The sequence below is a fragment of the Ceratina calcarata genome, unplaced genomic scaffold (assembly GCF_001652005.2).
Source record: "Ceratina calcarata isolate Rehan_Ccalc_2016 unplaced genomic scaffold, ASM165200v1 scaffold140, whole genome shotgun sequence".
In the NCBI taxonomy this organism is placed as follows: domain Eukaryota; kingdom Metazoa; phylum Arthropoda; class Insecta; order Hymenoptera; family Apidae; genus Ceratina; species Ceratina calcarata.
In genome coordinates, this window is record NW_017135119.1 from 284,523 (window position 1) to 299,288 (window position 14,766).

At 38.6% G+C, this 14,766-nt stretch overlaps 2 protein-coding genes across 4 annotated transcripts; both read left to right on the plus strand.

Moving 5' to 3' along the window:
• Positions 1-2,824: 2,824 nt before the first annotated feature.
• On the plus strand, positions 2,825-12,341 carry LOC108630106 (protein jim lovell). 3 transcript variants are annotated; one of them, XM_018033172.2, is made up of 7 exons: positions 2,825-3,577; positions 4,774-4,932; positions 5,075-5,327; positions 5,702-5,824; positions 9,678-9,931; positions 10,002-10,352; positions 10,420-12,341. In XM_018033172.2, the coding sequence occupies exons 2-7, from the start codon at positions 4,813-4,815 to the stop codon at positions 11,035-11,037; spliced, it is 1,719 nt and encodes a 572-aa protein (XP_017888661.1). In that variant the 5' UTR covers positions 2,825-3,577; positions 4,774-4,812; the 3' UTR covers positions 11,038-12,341. The 3 variants fall into 3 exon arrangements, with proteins under 3 accessions (XP_017888661.1, XP_017888669.1, XP_017888675.1); XM_018033180.2 differs by lacking the exon at positions 4,774-4,932 and having other exon boundaries at positions 2,835-3,577; XM_018033186.2 differs by lacking the exons at positions 2,825-3,577; positions 4,774-4,932; positions 5,075-5,327; positions 5,702-5,824 and adding an exon at positions 8,951-9,489.
• Positions 12,342-13,297: 956 nt separating this feature from the next.
• Positions 13,298-14,710, plus strand: Ssb-c31a (single stranded-binding protein c31A). Its single transcript, XM_018033216.2, has 4 exons — positions 13,298-13,548; positions 13,992-14,067; positions 14,140-14,404; positions 14,487-14,710. The coding sequence occupies exons 2-4, from the start codon at positions 14,014-14,016 to the stop codon at positions 14,567-14,569; spliced, it is 402 nt and encodes a 133-aa protein (XP_017888705.1). The 5' UTR covers positions 13,298-13,548; positions 13,992-14,013; the 3' UTR covers positions 14,570-14,710.
• Positions 14,711-14,766: the final 56 nt, after the last annotated feature.

Sequence of the window (14,766 nt, forward strand, 5' to 3'; positions counted from 1 at the left end):
TAACATGATAAATTAAAATTTTAACTTAAGAAACAAAAATTGAACGGAAGCTTGTGTAATTAATTTGCTTCGTTTCTTGGTGAAATTGAAGATGAAGATGAATGAATTTTCACGAATGCCGAGACATTCAGTTTGTCGTATTTGGCACAAAGAAACTGCGATGCGATCACCGCTGATACAATTTGTAACGAGAAAGATCGTCGCGGCAACACGTTGCCGCACGCTATCCATCACGTTATTCTCATCCGCAAACGAAAAGCGTGACTCACGCGATTCGCTTGCCTCGTATTCAGAATTCTAACGTGGAAGCCAACGCGCTAGCAGCTCATTCATCTAGCGATTTTTCAAATCTGCCACCGGTAGACAAAACACGTTCACCCGAATCTTGTTCAGTAAATTGTACGGAGTAATCAGTGTGTACGCGGAAGAATGAGAATCATTGCAAATCATGAAATTTTAATCACCGTTCGACCTCTTCCCGACCTGAATTTTTTTTCTCTCAAGCAAGAGAGAACTATCTTATTTTCTTGTACATACGCTTGTATCTTAGATTGCGGAAATCGCAAGACAAAGTTAACATTTAAGAAACGTTTTTTAATTTTTTGTATGAATTAAAAAACTGTGTGAGAGAATTTTAATCTTAAAGAGTGTCAGGCATTTGTTACTGAAGGAAAGGAATGGAAGGAACTTTCATTGGAACCTGATCATCATCCAAAATTTAATTTGAACCAGTCTTTGTTTCTTTAAAAGCCAAGAGAAGAACAAGAAAACCGCTACCGGTAGGCAAGTCAATCATAACTTACACTCACAGAAAGAATGACAGTTTAAACGCAACTGAAATAATAAACGTATACAGGTAACATGACGATCCATTGACATTCAAGATGCTATTCACAATGAAATTTTGAAGGCATTGGTAACTCTATTCACTAATCAGTCAAGATGATAAAATTGGAATCAAACCAATTCGCATACCTATTCAAGTTTAATGCAATTTTTGGGGAAATAGTCGATTCATGAATTTATCTTAATACGACTTTATTATATTAACAAGTCACGAGTTAATAAGATGTGAATGATCATGGATAAATGATTTTTAAATTGTGCTACTAGATGATAGGACATTCGTAGGGGTGTGCGAGTACCCGAACAAATTCATGTGGTCGACAAATTTTCGGGTAATTACTTTGCAATACTGAATTTAACGCAGCACCGATTTGTTTCTATGTCAGTTGCCTGTGCCTTTAAAAAGATCGCCACTATTTGTCTACACATAATGTTTTGTCAGCAAAGGAGACAATTATACGTACCGCCCTTTTAATCGATCATCTCACGTTTTATGTTCGAACGGGCTTCCCTTTGGTAATTTATTTCACTGTTAGATTTATCATTGATGGTTCAAAAACGCTGCCAAGACACAATGAGAGAGAGAGAGAGAGAGAGAGAGAGAGAGAAAGATCACATGCTATAGAAAGAAGAAAAGAGGATAGAAACGATGAGAGTCGATTGAGTATAGAGTTGGGATAAACTGTAAAGAGAGAAAAAGAAAAAAAAAGAAATATAATTATTATTACTTAGCGCTAGGGGTAAAAAGAAAATGAAATGGAAAGAGTGAAGGAGGGTAGCGCTACCGAAGGTCACCACCTGCTAGTCTTGTCTGTATCGTTATTCGGTTACACAGTGCATACAAAGAAACAATATTTAATATAATCGATTTAATTAATATTATACTGTACTGCTATAAATTATATTAAAAGACAATGAACCATTGCAAATGAATCTTTTAACATGCCCTTTGGAACGGTCGATTGAATAAAAATAATTAAAGAATCGTCGGTCTTAACTATTCCTTCGAATTGTAATCTGTGTACTTTTTATTATCTCTAATTCTCTTCTATGTTTTATGGTTTATAGAAAATTGAAAATAATTGTCAATTCTAAATTTCGATTATAATTGTTTCGTCATTAGAATTTATCAAGCTGTAGTAATTTTGAAAGAAGAAATAACAAAGAGACATTGAAGAAAATAAAAAAGAACTACACTCGCGGACAATGGAGGAAGGCAAAGAATGGTACGTTTTTCATTATTTTCCAGTAAGAAATAATACCTTATATTAACAAAAGCCTGCAATCTATTATTCCTTGAATACTACAGATTTCTCGTTCCTTTTTAAATGTCTGTTAAGAAAGGATTAGTAATCACTATTTCAAAGGTGAGTTTTGTTAAACGCTTAATCGTAAATCTGTGCTAAATGAAATTGCCTTCGACCTCCTAAGAAATCACTTTCCGTAATTACGTCACTGTTGTCCGGGATTGATTAATATGTCCTCGATTACAAGTAATCATCACGGTTACAGTTACTCGCTTTTGTTCACGGTGATACGGATGTTCGCAATTTTACCAATCCATAATCCACGCGTCGATTTCGCAAAAAGTTAAAGTACTGCCAGCTTACTGAAATCTAATTATCATTTAATTGCAATATTTTCTTAAATAAGAAATACTGTTAGGAAGCAATTCCTATAATACAGAATTTCCAAAGTTTTTAAAAACCGAAGTTTCAAATTCAAAATCACCCAATCGAGTACACGTATAGAAGTATTAAAAAAACGATATGAGTCAATGTAAAATCATATTAGTGGTTCTTCAGACTTGTCCGGTCACTTATAAACGATTGGCAATTATTAGTTTTTAGTAGTTATTTATAAAAAAGAATTAACGTGCCCATAATGTTCATTAAGTTCCTTTATAATGCACAAATAGTATATCTTACAGAGGTTTATTATGAATAGATAACAAATGAATTAGAGTAAAACTATTTAAACGATGACTAATGTAACAAAAATCGAAGTGAGTAAATAGGTCAATAATTTTGCTTTCGGTCAATTGTATTCATGTCAAGAGAAATATGGCCGAAACCGGTTGAAGCGGGACCGAATAATATAATCAGGGCCCCACTGTGCATGAAGAAAACTGGTCGTTTTGAGAAACGAGTACGTCCCTGCCATCAGCTTTTTCTCCTAGCCACGTAACAGCAACGTGTCCCTTCAGATGTAACGTCAATGTAACGTCAATAAACGTGATTGTGGAACAGATTGTGTTTCGTTTCGGGATAAATGGTAAAAATTGAAGAGAACAGTTGATATCGTCTACGGTGCGTGATCAATGCAACGTTAGTGCCATAGTGGCATTCATCGATCGCGCTTGGCCGGGCCATTTTCTTATACTCCAGGACCGCGTGGCGTTTATTGCGCAAGTTCCGATGAGCGACGTTTCGCCATTTTTGTTGACCATTCCACAGTTTCAGTGAAAACGGCTCTGACACGGCCGGGTCTGATTTGTTCTGGTCAGGTTCACGCCTCCTAACAGTGGACATCGATTCGCCTTGATCGGGATCAAGAACCGCGATTCGCTTCTCCGGAGAAACGTCACAGTACTACGGTTCCATTTTATCTCTATTAACTCCATGACAGTGTAGTTCAATTGTACACGCGTACATGACGTTAGTTTGGACTTTCTGGTCCGTTTGGTCTTTGTGTATTGAATCATACGCATCTACGCGATCCCAACAAACACGTAAGTATCATTGTACTGATTATACTTATAGCGTTTTGTTAATTTCGAGATTGATAATCTATGGATTAATTAACATAATAAAAATATGAACTGTATTAATTTTTATTATTTTATCCTTATTTGTTTCTTGAATGTTATATCTGATACCTACTAGAATAATTCTTTCAGGATTTCTTTATCTGTACGGTCACAAGCTTTCCTACGTACATGTTCAACAGGAAAAATAAATGTAGTAGTATTGATTAATTTCTTTACATTAAATATCGTACATTTGAAATTTCTCGCTCTGCACGATAAGTTAAACAAATTTGATTGAATCAACAAGTACCTAGAACTATCGCCAACTGTTTTGCCCACTTGGACAATATCGTAACATCAAAAATAAAATATACAATAAAATACAACGACAGTGAACCTACATAAACTTTAGTCCCAGTTTTTGTATGCGTCAATAGTCAAAATTATTTTCCTATTATAAAAATTCTAATTTTAAAGAATCAGACTATCCTCAAAAGCTTATTATGAATACTCTTTTGACAAAGAACATGATTAACGAATGAGCTCCAAAGAGCAATTGAAAAATGCTTGGTAACGAACAGGCGGCAGACTGAAATTTCTAGCATGCACGATTTCCGAGGTTCTACAAACCCGGCTTACTCGTCTCGTCGGTGCGGTGCTATTTTTGGCGCGTGCATAGGTACGGCGACGCTTAAACGATTTCGCAGTAATAGAAGCCGGGTAGACAGATGCAATTGCGAAAATCATTGCGTCGATGCATATATCATCCCTGAGAATCGGCGCGAGTCCCATTGTAGAGTCGCAGAATTGTCTCACTCTCGTGATCAGGAATAGAGTTATTCTATAATGTTGATCGCATATTTGAAATAAAGATCTACTGAGTTTATTAAAAGGAGCTTTCTACAGATCAGCGATATAGCTCACTCAAAAAATTCTTGTACTTTATTTATTTCGTCAAATTTATAATAAAATCAGTAATGAATAATTCTAAATAATAGCTTCTAGTGTCACAGACACAATGTGTTCCATTAACTTAAAATATCTTCAAATGTCAATTTATTATCTTTAAACGTGTCAATGAAAATTGAAAAGAGAAAGTTTGACGTAGATCTAAAAAAAAATGCTACGTTGTCTCATTTCAGTCACGTTTCTATTTCGTAACAATGCCCATTTTTTAGGTCATTGTCACGAGGTGTAGACTTGAATAGGGAGACAAGATGCCGCAACGCGGGAGGGGTATAAATAATATCACTAAAAAAATGGACAACGAACCAGGGGCTTCGACGTCATCCTTCTCTTTTGAGAACCCTGCCGACATTGATACAAACGTAGCAGAAGTACGAAACAAACAAGTTTAAAACATTTTTTCAATTCACTTCCGAAAATGTCAACTGTATCCTCGTACACGTTTTTCACGATGTACCAATGTGGATGGTTGTATTAATAGTGAATGACGAAAAAGATCTGTCCTTTTCGCAGGTCGTGTTGTCAAACAAAGGCGGACCGAAACTGATTCATCTAGATTACATGTACACGCTGCACAAGAAACAGCCGTTCAACATCCGATGGAGGTGCGTTCACAGAACAAAGCACTGCAGAGGCAGCGTCGTTACAACGACGACTTGCACGAGGCCGAGGGTGCGTATGGAGCACAACCATAAGCCAGACATCCCGGCCGCACAGTATGCCAGGCAACGCTTTTTGGAACTCGGCAAACCTTGCGTATTAAAAAGTGAGTTCGCTAGAACAGCTTTTCCAATCGACTGTTGAAACTTGTACTCCTTTGGAAATTCGAGATTGAGAAGAGATGTACAATTACTCTAACCGAACTAAAGGGTAGTATCATTCAAATGCGCGTTATATTCGTATAAATGAATACCGGATTAAAAGCAGATTGGAAACACGTGTTTATGTAGGTCAGAAAGAGCGTGGTCTGTGATGAAATTAGTTCGAATAAGTGGAGTTCGAGGAAGGATAACCAGAGTCCTATTTCACTAACTTTCTCGTCGATGTTGACCTAACTCGTTCGCAGATTGTTTGAACTTTAAAAAATACTTTATGTTTTTGTGATGCATAGTATGGAATGGAAATTTTGTGTGTTCCTAGTGATAGAAGGGACTCCCAGGACCACCTTTAGGTCCATGAACACCGCACCGCAACGAGTGACTAAAAAAATAGAGGAGAATGTGGAAGATAGGAGACCGCTCACGCGAGCCACGGCCAGGACACGTAAGTTCTTTGAATCAATAGTAAATTACGAATGAGTATTATTTCCACTCATTAGTAACTCTTTATCACGACACGTGAATATGTTAATAAATTAGTATCTGTCGATCGATGTACAGTAATATTCATTAAATGACTCCTCGGACAATTAGAAATAATTGCAAAGAACCATAAATGCTTTGTGAAGTCGCAATACTTAAAACGGTTTTGATAAGGTACGAAGGCGAGTCTCTAAGTAAGAGGAAGTAGCTTGACCTTAAATATTCAAAGACAGTTTTAAATAAATGAACTACGAGTTATGATCTGACGCGTTGCTCGCAGCCCGGGAAATTCAAGTCGTCTCGCATACAAATTCAAGTGGAAACGCCGTGTTTTGAACGTGAAAATGTGAGGTAACGTGGTGAAATATAAACGGTATGTAAATAGGAGGAGAGGATAAATTTCAATAGGCGTTTAACGCGGTCTCAGCTTAGCTGGCATCTTGAAGATGCGCGCGAAAAAGAGTGGAGGAGCCGTGGTGGATAGAAGCGTGCCGATCGATGAGAATCCGCGCGACTCGGCTCGGAAGAGCGAGTCGAACGTGATCAGGTCGGTTAGTATATAATTCCTTAGCGAAGGAGACCCGGGACGGGAACGCGCACACGATAGCAGCAACACGAAACACGGCACGGATAATATGCGTCGACGACCGGCGGCGCCGTCGCACATGCGCGCCCTGACGCGCCCCTGTTCGTCCACCGATTTCGATTTTAGTCACTCCCGGGTTCGGCTTCGGGGAAAATCGTTCCGCTCTCGTAGCGAGCTGCACAGTCGGGAACGCGTCGTGGAAAAAAAATACTCGTTCCGAACATAGTAACGATTCTGCGTCGATCGGGCGGAGATAAAAACCGTCCGCTTAAACGACCACGCTGTATTCCGATCTTCCGCTCGCGGCTAACAATAAACACCTACTGTTCCGCCGTAAAATCGAATCGCGAACACTCACTGTAAAGAGAAAACGGAGTATACGTTTTGGCGATTCATTAGCTCGCATCGTCGTCTGGGTCGCATCGCGGACGACTCGTACATCCGATACCGGTTTTAATCGTGAAACGTTCACACGGCAACGAGATTAGGCACGCAGCGAACCACGCGCGATAGGAAGGCCCAGTGTGTCGAGTCGAGTCGATCTGATCCGGTGACGCACACGGAGGAGAAGAAAGAATCGGGTAATTCGTGGTGCGGTTACAAATATAATTGCTCCTGGGAATCGTGCGTACGAGGGTCGATAAATTGTCGCGTGGTCGTCGATACTGCGCGTAGGACGGGCTCCTCTCTCCTTCGAGCGCCGATACAAAACGAAATCGAACCGGTTCGTTCGCAGGCACAAATCGAACGACGGGATTGGATTAAGTGACATCGCGACAGACGACAAGGAGGGTGGAACAAAGACGAAACCGCGAGAGAACAGAGACAGGTACAGTAGGCGAGCGACGCAGCAGTGGCGTGTGTGGCCACTCGATATCGTGTTCGGTCGCAAGTCGCGCAACGGTTGCCATTTTATAGCCGGTCGCTCGAGTGAGATCTCTCTTCGGGGAGGTAAGAAGGAGAGGGAGTGACTCGGTAATAACGGACGAGCGAGCAAGAGAATGCGAAAGTGATAGCGCGAGTAAGAGAGAGGGGGGATAGGAGGGAACAGTGCATAAAAGCTAGGAAACGTCGTCCCGAGGTGGGGCTGGGAGGGGGGTATTTTAGAAACAGGAAATCGAGAGGGGAGAATTTTAGAAACAGGAAAGAGAGTGGGAAGAAGCGAAGAAGAAGGGAACTCCGCAACAGATAAAGTAGAGTGGGACTTCCGTGAATGTTTTTAGAATATGTCCAATACCTAGTCTGGATTTATGGAAATCTGTTTCTTCTCTCCATTTTTTTTAATACTTATCGTGTTGATCGCTCGCAACCTCAACGTCGCGATGCAATATCGATCTAGTCTATACTTCCCGTCACGAGAGTCCATAATTTGCAGTTATGGACACTCGTGACGGGAAGTATACGTAGCATAAGCAGTTAGTATACTATACTGTTGCACGTTCACATCGGATAAATCGTTAATACGTATTATATGTGTGTCGTCTGCTGAATGATGACACGGTCTGCTAAAAGAAGAAATAGAGAGGCATCGAGCCGATAGAAACGATGTTCGAACGCGCGTATATTTTATCTACTCGCCGTGTAATAGACAAAATTGTCATCAATACTTTTTATAGAAACGCTAATTGATAGTAAAAGATTTTGATAGAGATTCGCGTGTATATGTTAAGGATTATGCAATACGATTCAAATTCAATTATGATACTTATAGGAGCGAATAAAGAGTACTAGATATTTTTATAATTCACTTTTAGAGAAGTTCACGATACGCTTTTGCATTCTCTTACAGAACTACTCCGTATAATCTGGGGTCATGATTCTGGCATCGAGATCATCAACTCATTCGATAACGATCGTACGATTTAATTTTTCATTCGACTCGAAATGGGTTAAATGGTATGACATAGCTCTCGAATCGATCGAACCACGATATCTGATTATAGATCCTCTTAAGAGCGAAATCGACGTGAAATCGTTTTTCAAAATTTATAGAAACGAAGAACTTCATCGCCTCAGTTAAATTCACGTATTTCTTCTCATCCCGGAAACGAGAAGAACGCACATATCACGTGAGAAACGTCCATGCAGTCAGATGTCGGTCGCGCGGGAGCAATCGATTTGCGAAACCACGTTTATGTAGAAAGATGTTATCTAAAGATACACTCGCCGAGAAGTGTCTGTAAAACATTTTGCACATTCCGATAGATATTCGTTGTAAATAAAATCAGTATCGGCCCGAATAGACGAATAAACGATTTACAAAAATATTAATATATTTTTTACGTATCGAGAAAAGAACTATTTCGTAGAAAACACCTTTGATGTCGACCATTCCGATCGGATGAAAATAACCGAAAGAAGTTATAACTCGGCAACTGTGAACCGTCTATCCACACAACTGATCAAATTTTTACCACACCGCGTTTTCGTCCCATAGAGAGCAAATACATCGCGATAAGGGAAGTGCGATTGGCGTGGAATCTGATTCTGAAAGAGCCTTAAAATAGCGAGCACAACGGCTACGACGGCGGGTCGGCTTGTGCTGGTGGCCTGCAAGGACACCGGTAAGCTCACAGCCCGCCGTCTCCTGCAGGAGCAACAACGTGAACGAAATCGCGACGTGCCGGTCACCGACACCACCGCCACCACCACGTCGTCCAACGAGGAAGATATCGTGGAAGCTATCCAGCTCGAGGACGTAGCGATGAAACAAGAACCAGAAGACGAGGAGGACTGTTACTTGGAGGCGACCGAGATACCGTCTTTGTCGCCGTCGTCCTCGTCGTCGTCGGCCAATCGTCATGCGGGCTCGTCGCACCGCGTTCGCTCGCACGCGCGTAGCCTCCGCGCTATGACAAATCCGAGCGCGGTTTGGGCGCATTTCGACCTCTGCGCGAACGATCCGCTCCGGGCCCAGTGCCGAATTTGTGGAGCAGTCGTGGTCAGAGGCGGCGCGAATCCACGACAGTGCGGTACAACGAATCTCCACCGGCACCTAAGGGTGCACCATGGTGGCAGACTAATCGGCAGCCGTTATCACGGTAAATGATAGTAGGATCAACCAATTTAAGCTGCGACCGTGTTAATGAATGAGCTAGTAATAGTACGGGACAATATTAGTGTATCGTTTCTATAAACTTTCTAATTTCTTCTAAGGAGTCATATTAATGAATGCAAAAGTGCGATTCTTTTTATGGGTTTTATTAATAATGCGAATTATTGGTTGCAGTGTTACAATCAACTTCCCAGAGCAACTCGACTGGAAAGACCATGAGAATAGCAGCACAGTCCATAATAAGATCTCATATTAGAAATATCGCGCCGACACCTGTACAACAACAGCAACAACAGCAACGACAACCAAAGACTCTTTTGTTAAAAACAATACCTCTAAAAAATGTCTCACCTACAACCATTAAACTGCCACCGCGGCAGACGAATCAAGGAGTACCTCATAACGTCGTGCAACAACAGCCTACAGAAGTAATTACTCGTTTGATATCGAATCATTGACGAATTTCATCAAATATAGTATAATGTGTATGTATTTCAGGTTTGTTTGAGATGGAACAGTTATCATAGTAATATGCAAAACAGTTTCCCGTCTTTATTGGATACCGAACAGTTCGTCGATGTTACTTTAGCCTGCGAGGGACGCTCGTTGAAATGTCACAAAATGATACTTTCAGCGTGTAGCGATTATCTCGCTGATCTATTACGCGAGAACCCGTGCCAGCATCCGATAATTCTAATGAAGGATCTTAAATTTTGGGAGGTCGAAGCACTAGTCAAATTTATGTACCGCGGAGAAGTGAACGTAGCCCATGATAAGCTACCCCAACTTCTAAATGCGGCTGAAGCATTGCAAGTGAAAGGATTAGCCGGCCCAAATCCTTCGTCACAGGTAAAATACTTGTCTCATTTTCTAATTCTGTTACTAGCGTTGAATGACATTCGTCGCAACTTTGCAGAATCCAAAACCACCATTGCTAATCCCGCAGTCGAAGACAGCAGGATCTCAGTCAGTTCCTCGAGCTGCTTCAGAGACCAAAGAGAAAGCTTCAACTTCCGGAGTTTCAACGCCTTCTAGTCCGAAACGTGCGCAGAAACGGCAGCACTCGGATCCGATCGAGCCGAAGCCGTTCACAAAAATACGCTTACAACGACCCGCAACGCCTACGTCGCCGATTCCTACAGTCAAGATGGAGCCCTTAGATATACCTCTTAGCCCTACGGAAATATTCCCCGAGAATAATGAGGATAGTTCGACGCCGTCAAACTTCGAGAAGTTGATGAATTTGCACGAGGAGGACGATCCGGGTGGCAGTGAGACCATCGACGGTGAACGAGAACTTCATTTCTGTGAGATATCCGAACCGCCCGACATAAACGACAGCGAGGACCAAATGGAATTCGTACCGACGGACTTTTTAGAACAGGAACAGGACATAGTTGAAGAGACGGACGTAGTCTCGAACAAAGATTGCAAAGAAGAATCTAGGGATTTCAGCCCTACCGAACTCGAGGACGGCGAAGAAGAAAGTGAGGTCGCAAAGGAACAATCCTCAAAAGAAAAGAAACCGGTGTAATAAGGCTGTGGACGATTCCTCAATACTCGGAGTTTCGTTGAAGTAAAATAACGAAGTCTGTGTTTTAATTTTTTTCTAGAGTTATCCAGTATTGCCATGAAAGTATGATCATGTATAGATCTTCATTTTGAATTTTAATCGATCCAGACGAAAATAGTATATTGCGTTTGTGATACACCGTTGTATAAAATCGTTTCAATTTTTAGTTTGCGATTATTTTTTTTACTGATCATGAACGAAACTAATATTCCACACGACGACTCTACTGTTTATTTTCAGAGAAATATGATACTGTAAATAGGAGCGTAAGGGATTAAAGAAGTAAAACTATTTTTACCACTTATAAATACGAATCATAGCGGCTACGTGTATGTGTTAAACATTTCGTCTAAGTTCAGTGTTCGAAAATGATATTTCTATACGAATGAACATGCCAGAAAGTACGATTTAAATGAAGATCATTTAATGTAATGTATATATTTATAAAATCATGTACCTATAATCATTTTATTGTGTGAGTCGTAGAAATTTAATTTCGCGAGGTTTAATTATAATTTACACTTGCAAAATACATGAATCAATTTCATAGAACTCAAACAGGAGTCTAACAAAAATTAACTTCGGTTATTCAATCGGAAGTTTATCAATGATTTTTATGATTAGTGCTGAAAACCGGCTAACTAATCTTTTTGTTCACGAATAAGCTTTTAACACTGTAAAGAAAATATAGCTTCTTAAAAGAAAAGCTGTACCTGTAAACGTCGTCTATTTGCAACATCGTTTATTGACAAAAAGTACAACGCGTGTTAATAATTGTAAATCATAAGAAAACTTTTACTATACTTATTCTTTTCTGTTACTTGCGTAATATTGTATAATTTCTTTATTTCGATTGTGCCCTTTCAAATATATATACATATATATATATATATTATATGATATGCAAAGAGATGTCTGATTTCATTAACAGATTAATGCAAAATAAGTTGCATTTATACATTAGTTGTAAAAATTCATTATTGTTAGCAAACTTACGAAATTAATAAATTGATATCTCAGTGTCATCATCATTCTAATACACTGTAGTTCCTCATTTAGGTTCCTACAGATAATATGAAATTTCTTCCCAGTAAACCTATTTGTCCTTATATCTATACACAAACGTGTGCTGTGTATATGTATAGTACGTATTAATACGAAATACGACGAAATTACGATTACGAAAAGGATTCATACACAATCGAAAAATTTATGTAAATTATACAATTACAAATAAATTGCTATAGCAGAATATAGCAAAACTATTCCTGTTATTATCTTGAACAATTTTCTCACCCTCAAAACAATGGTATTAAAGTTACAAACGATGTTATCACGGAAATCTTACCTACTATTATAATTTGTTTTAAAACTCCTACGAAATTATTAAGAGACATAAAGGTACTCACATTATTCTCTGGAACTTGTCTCTCGTTTGAGTTGATCTTGAAATCAATCACGATTGCTCCGCAGATCTAGCACTGGGTCCGGGCTCGGAGCGGATAGCGGATCACTCGCGCAAAGGGATATTCGCAGAAAAAAATGAAACACGGAAGAAAACGGCGGGCAAGTAAATACGAACGCACTTCGGTTCAATCAAATCGGCAAACAGATAAGAATTCTACCAACAGTTATTACAAATACTAAACACCATGAAATAAAAGAAGCTTTAATATCATCAAGGAAGACGCACAATTGTAATTCCCAATTTTCCTTATTTCAAAATATAAAAAACGCACACTTCATCTTGACAGGAAGGTGTTTGAACGATTATCGAGAATTTACCCTCTCTTATATTTCGGCTTCTAAGAAGGAATTTTAATGAAACATGACTCAAATTAAAACTAGAGCTCCCAGAAATATAGATAGACCATTTAGAAAGATGTAACATTATTATTTATAACGTAAATTTATAATATCCATGTACGATGAAAAATAATGCGAACACGTTCTCATGAACCATGTTCGAATCTTAAACATTCTATTATTCAATACGTTCTACGAACAGGACATCACTACTCATCTTAATAAAATTGTTAAGAATCTTGTTGAAATAGATTGGTAAAATTAATTGATCATTCTTAAACTCATAAAAACGCACTGTATTGTCTTGAAAAATTGCACCCATTGCGCATGGCTGGCACTGGATGGCACATTGGCATACATTGCATCAGAGAGGAAGTTCCTCTCTGGTTGAACTGAACGTGTCAGATCCCTGCAAAATTTAGCTTTGGCAGCACCATCGAATTGGGGACACCGAAACCTGGGCCGTGAGCACTCTCAGTTCCTCTCTGATTGCATACATCAAAATCAAGTGATACCTCGGAGTGTGCTCGTAGAGTTAATCAAATCAGTAAGAAAACAGTTGGAAAATAATTAAATAAGATATAAGAGAATTGATTGTAGATTACAGTATTTGTTTTAATACCTTCGTAATTTTGGATTTTGATTTGGAAGGCGTAAGGAAAACAGGTAAATATGATTATGACGGGTAGAACGAAAATTATTCTATCTTTATTATTTAATTCACATCTATTTGCAAAATCCTCATTTAAGAAATATATTAGAAGAATATAAGTTGAAACGAAAAAGAATTATACTGTATATCGTATATTCGATTTATTTTGAAATGATTAAGTATATTATGTGTAACGGTCGTTTACTGTTCCTCATTGAGTTTAACTTGTTGCTCAAGTTTTAAAAATTATTTCGATCTTCACTTCATAGATGAACTTTCTTGTAAGGAGCGTGTAACTATTTTCCAATTCGTGTGCAGATTATAACAGTAATAATTGCTATAAATAGTATCTTATCTTTTATTATCTTACGTCTTTGAACACAATTATCACTTCCCATGCCACTATAAAAAATATTACTAAATTCATTCATAAATGTAATATTTACATTTGTTTTAGAGAAAGATATTCTAAGCGAAAAATGCCAAAATCAAAGGAATATGTCGATAGTACCGATGATAGTAGCAATGAAGAGGTATTTCGTTGATGTTTAATGTTCTTCGTCGTGTTTTTATTCTCGTTTGTAATTATTTAATGTTATCATCAGGAGGAAGTGAAACCATCAAAACAAAAGAAGAGAGAACCTGAAGAGAAGGAAGAGAAGATGGCAAAAAAGAAGAAGAGAGAACCTGAGGAGAAGGAAGAGAAAACAGCAAAAAAGGCCAAAAAACAGTCGGGCGACGATGAAGATGATAGTTGGGATTTGGGAAATAATCGTAAAGTTATGGTCCGGGACTTTAAAGGGAAATTGCTGGTCGATATTAGAGAAATGTATTTTGATAATGCAGGAAACACAAAACCTGGAAAGAAAGGTATTAACCAGATTACTGTTCTTTCATTAACACTATTAGAAAGAATCAAAGACAAACTAATACAAAATTTTCGGTTTTACAGGTATTGCTTTAACTATGCCTCAATGGCGAAAATTACTGGATATTATAGAAGACGTTGACGAAGCTGTAAAGTCTAAAGCTTAAATTTCTCTTTCATTTTATATCAGTCCACACAAATGTTTCACGAAACTTGGCACTTTCAACATCTAATGTGTGCCTATGATACTTAAAGTGTATTATAAATGTTAAATGTAAATAAAATACACATTTCTTTTCTATAAATAATTTTTGTATACATATACGTATATTCAATTTCGTATAGTTAAGAATTTATTTTCATT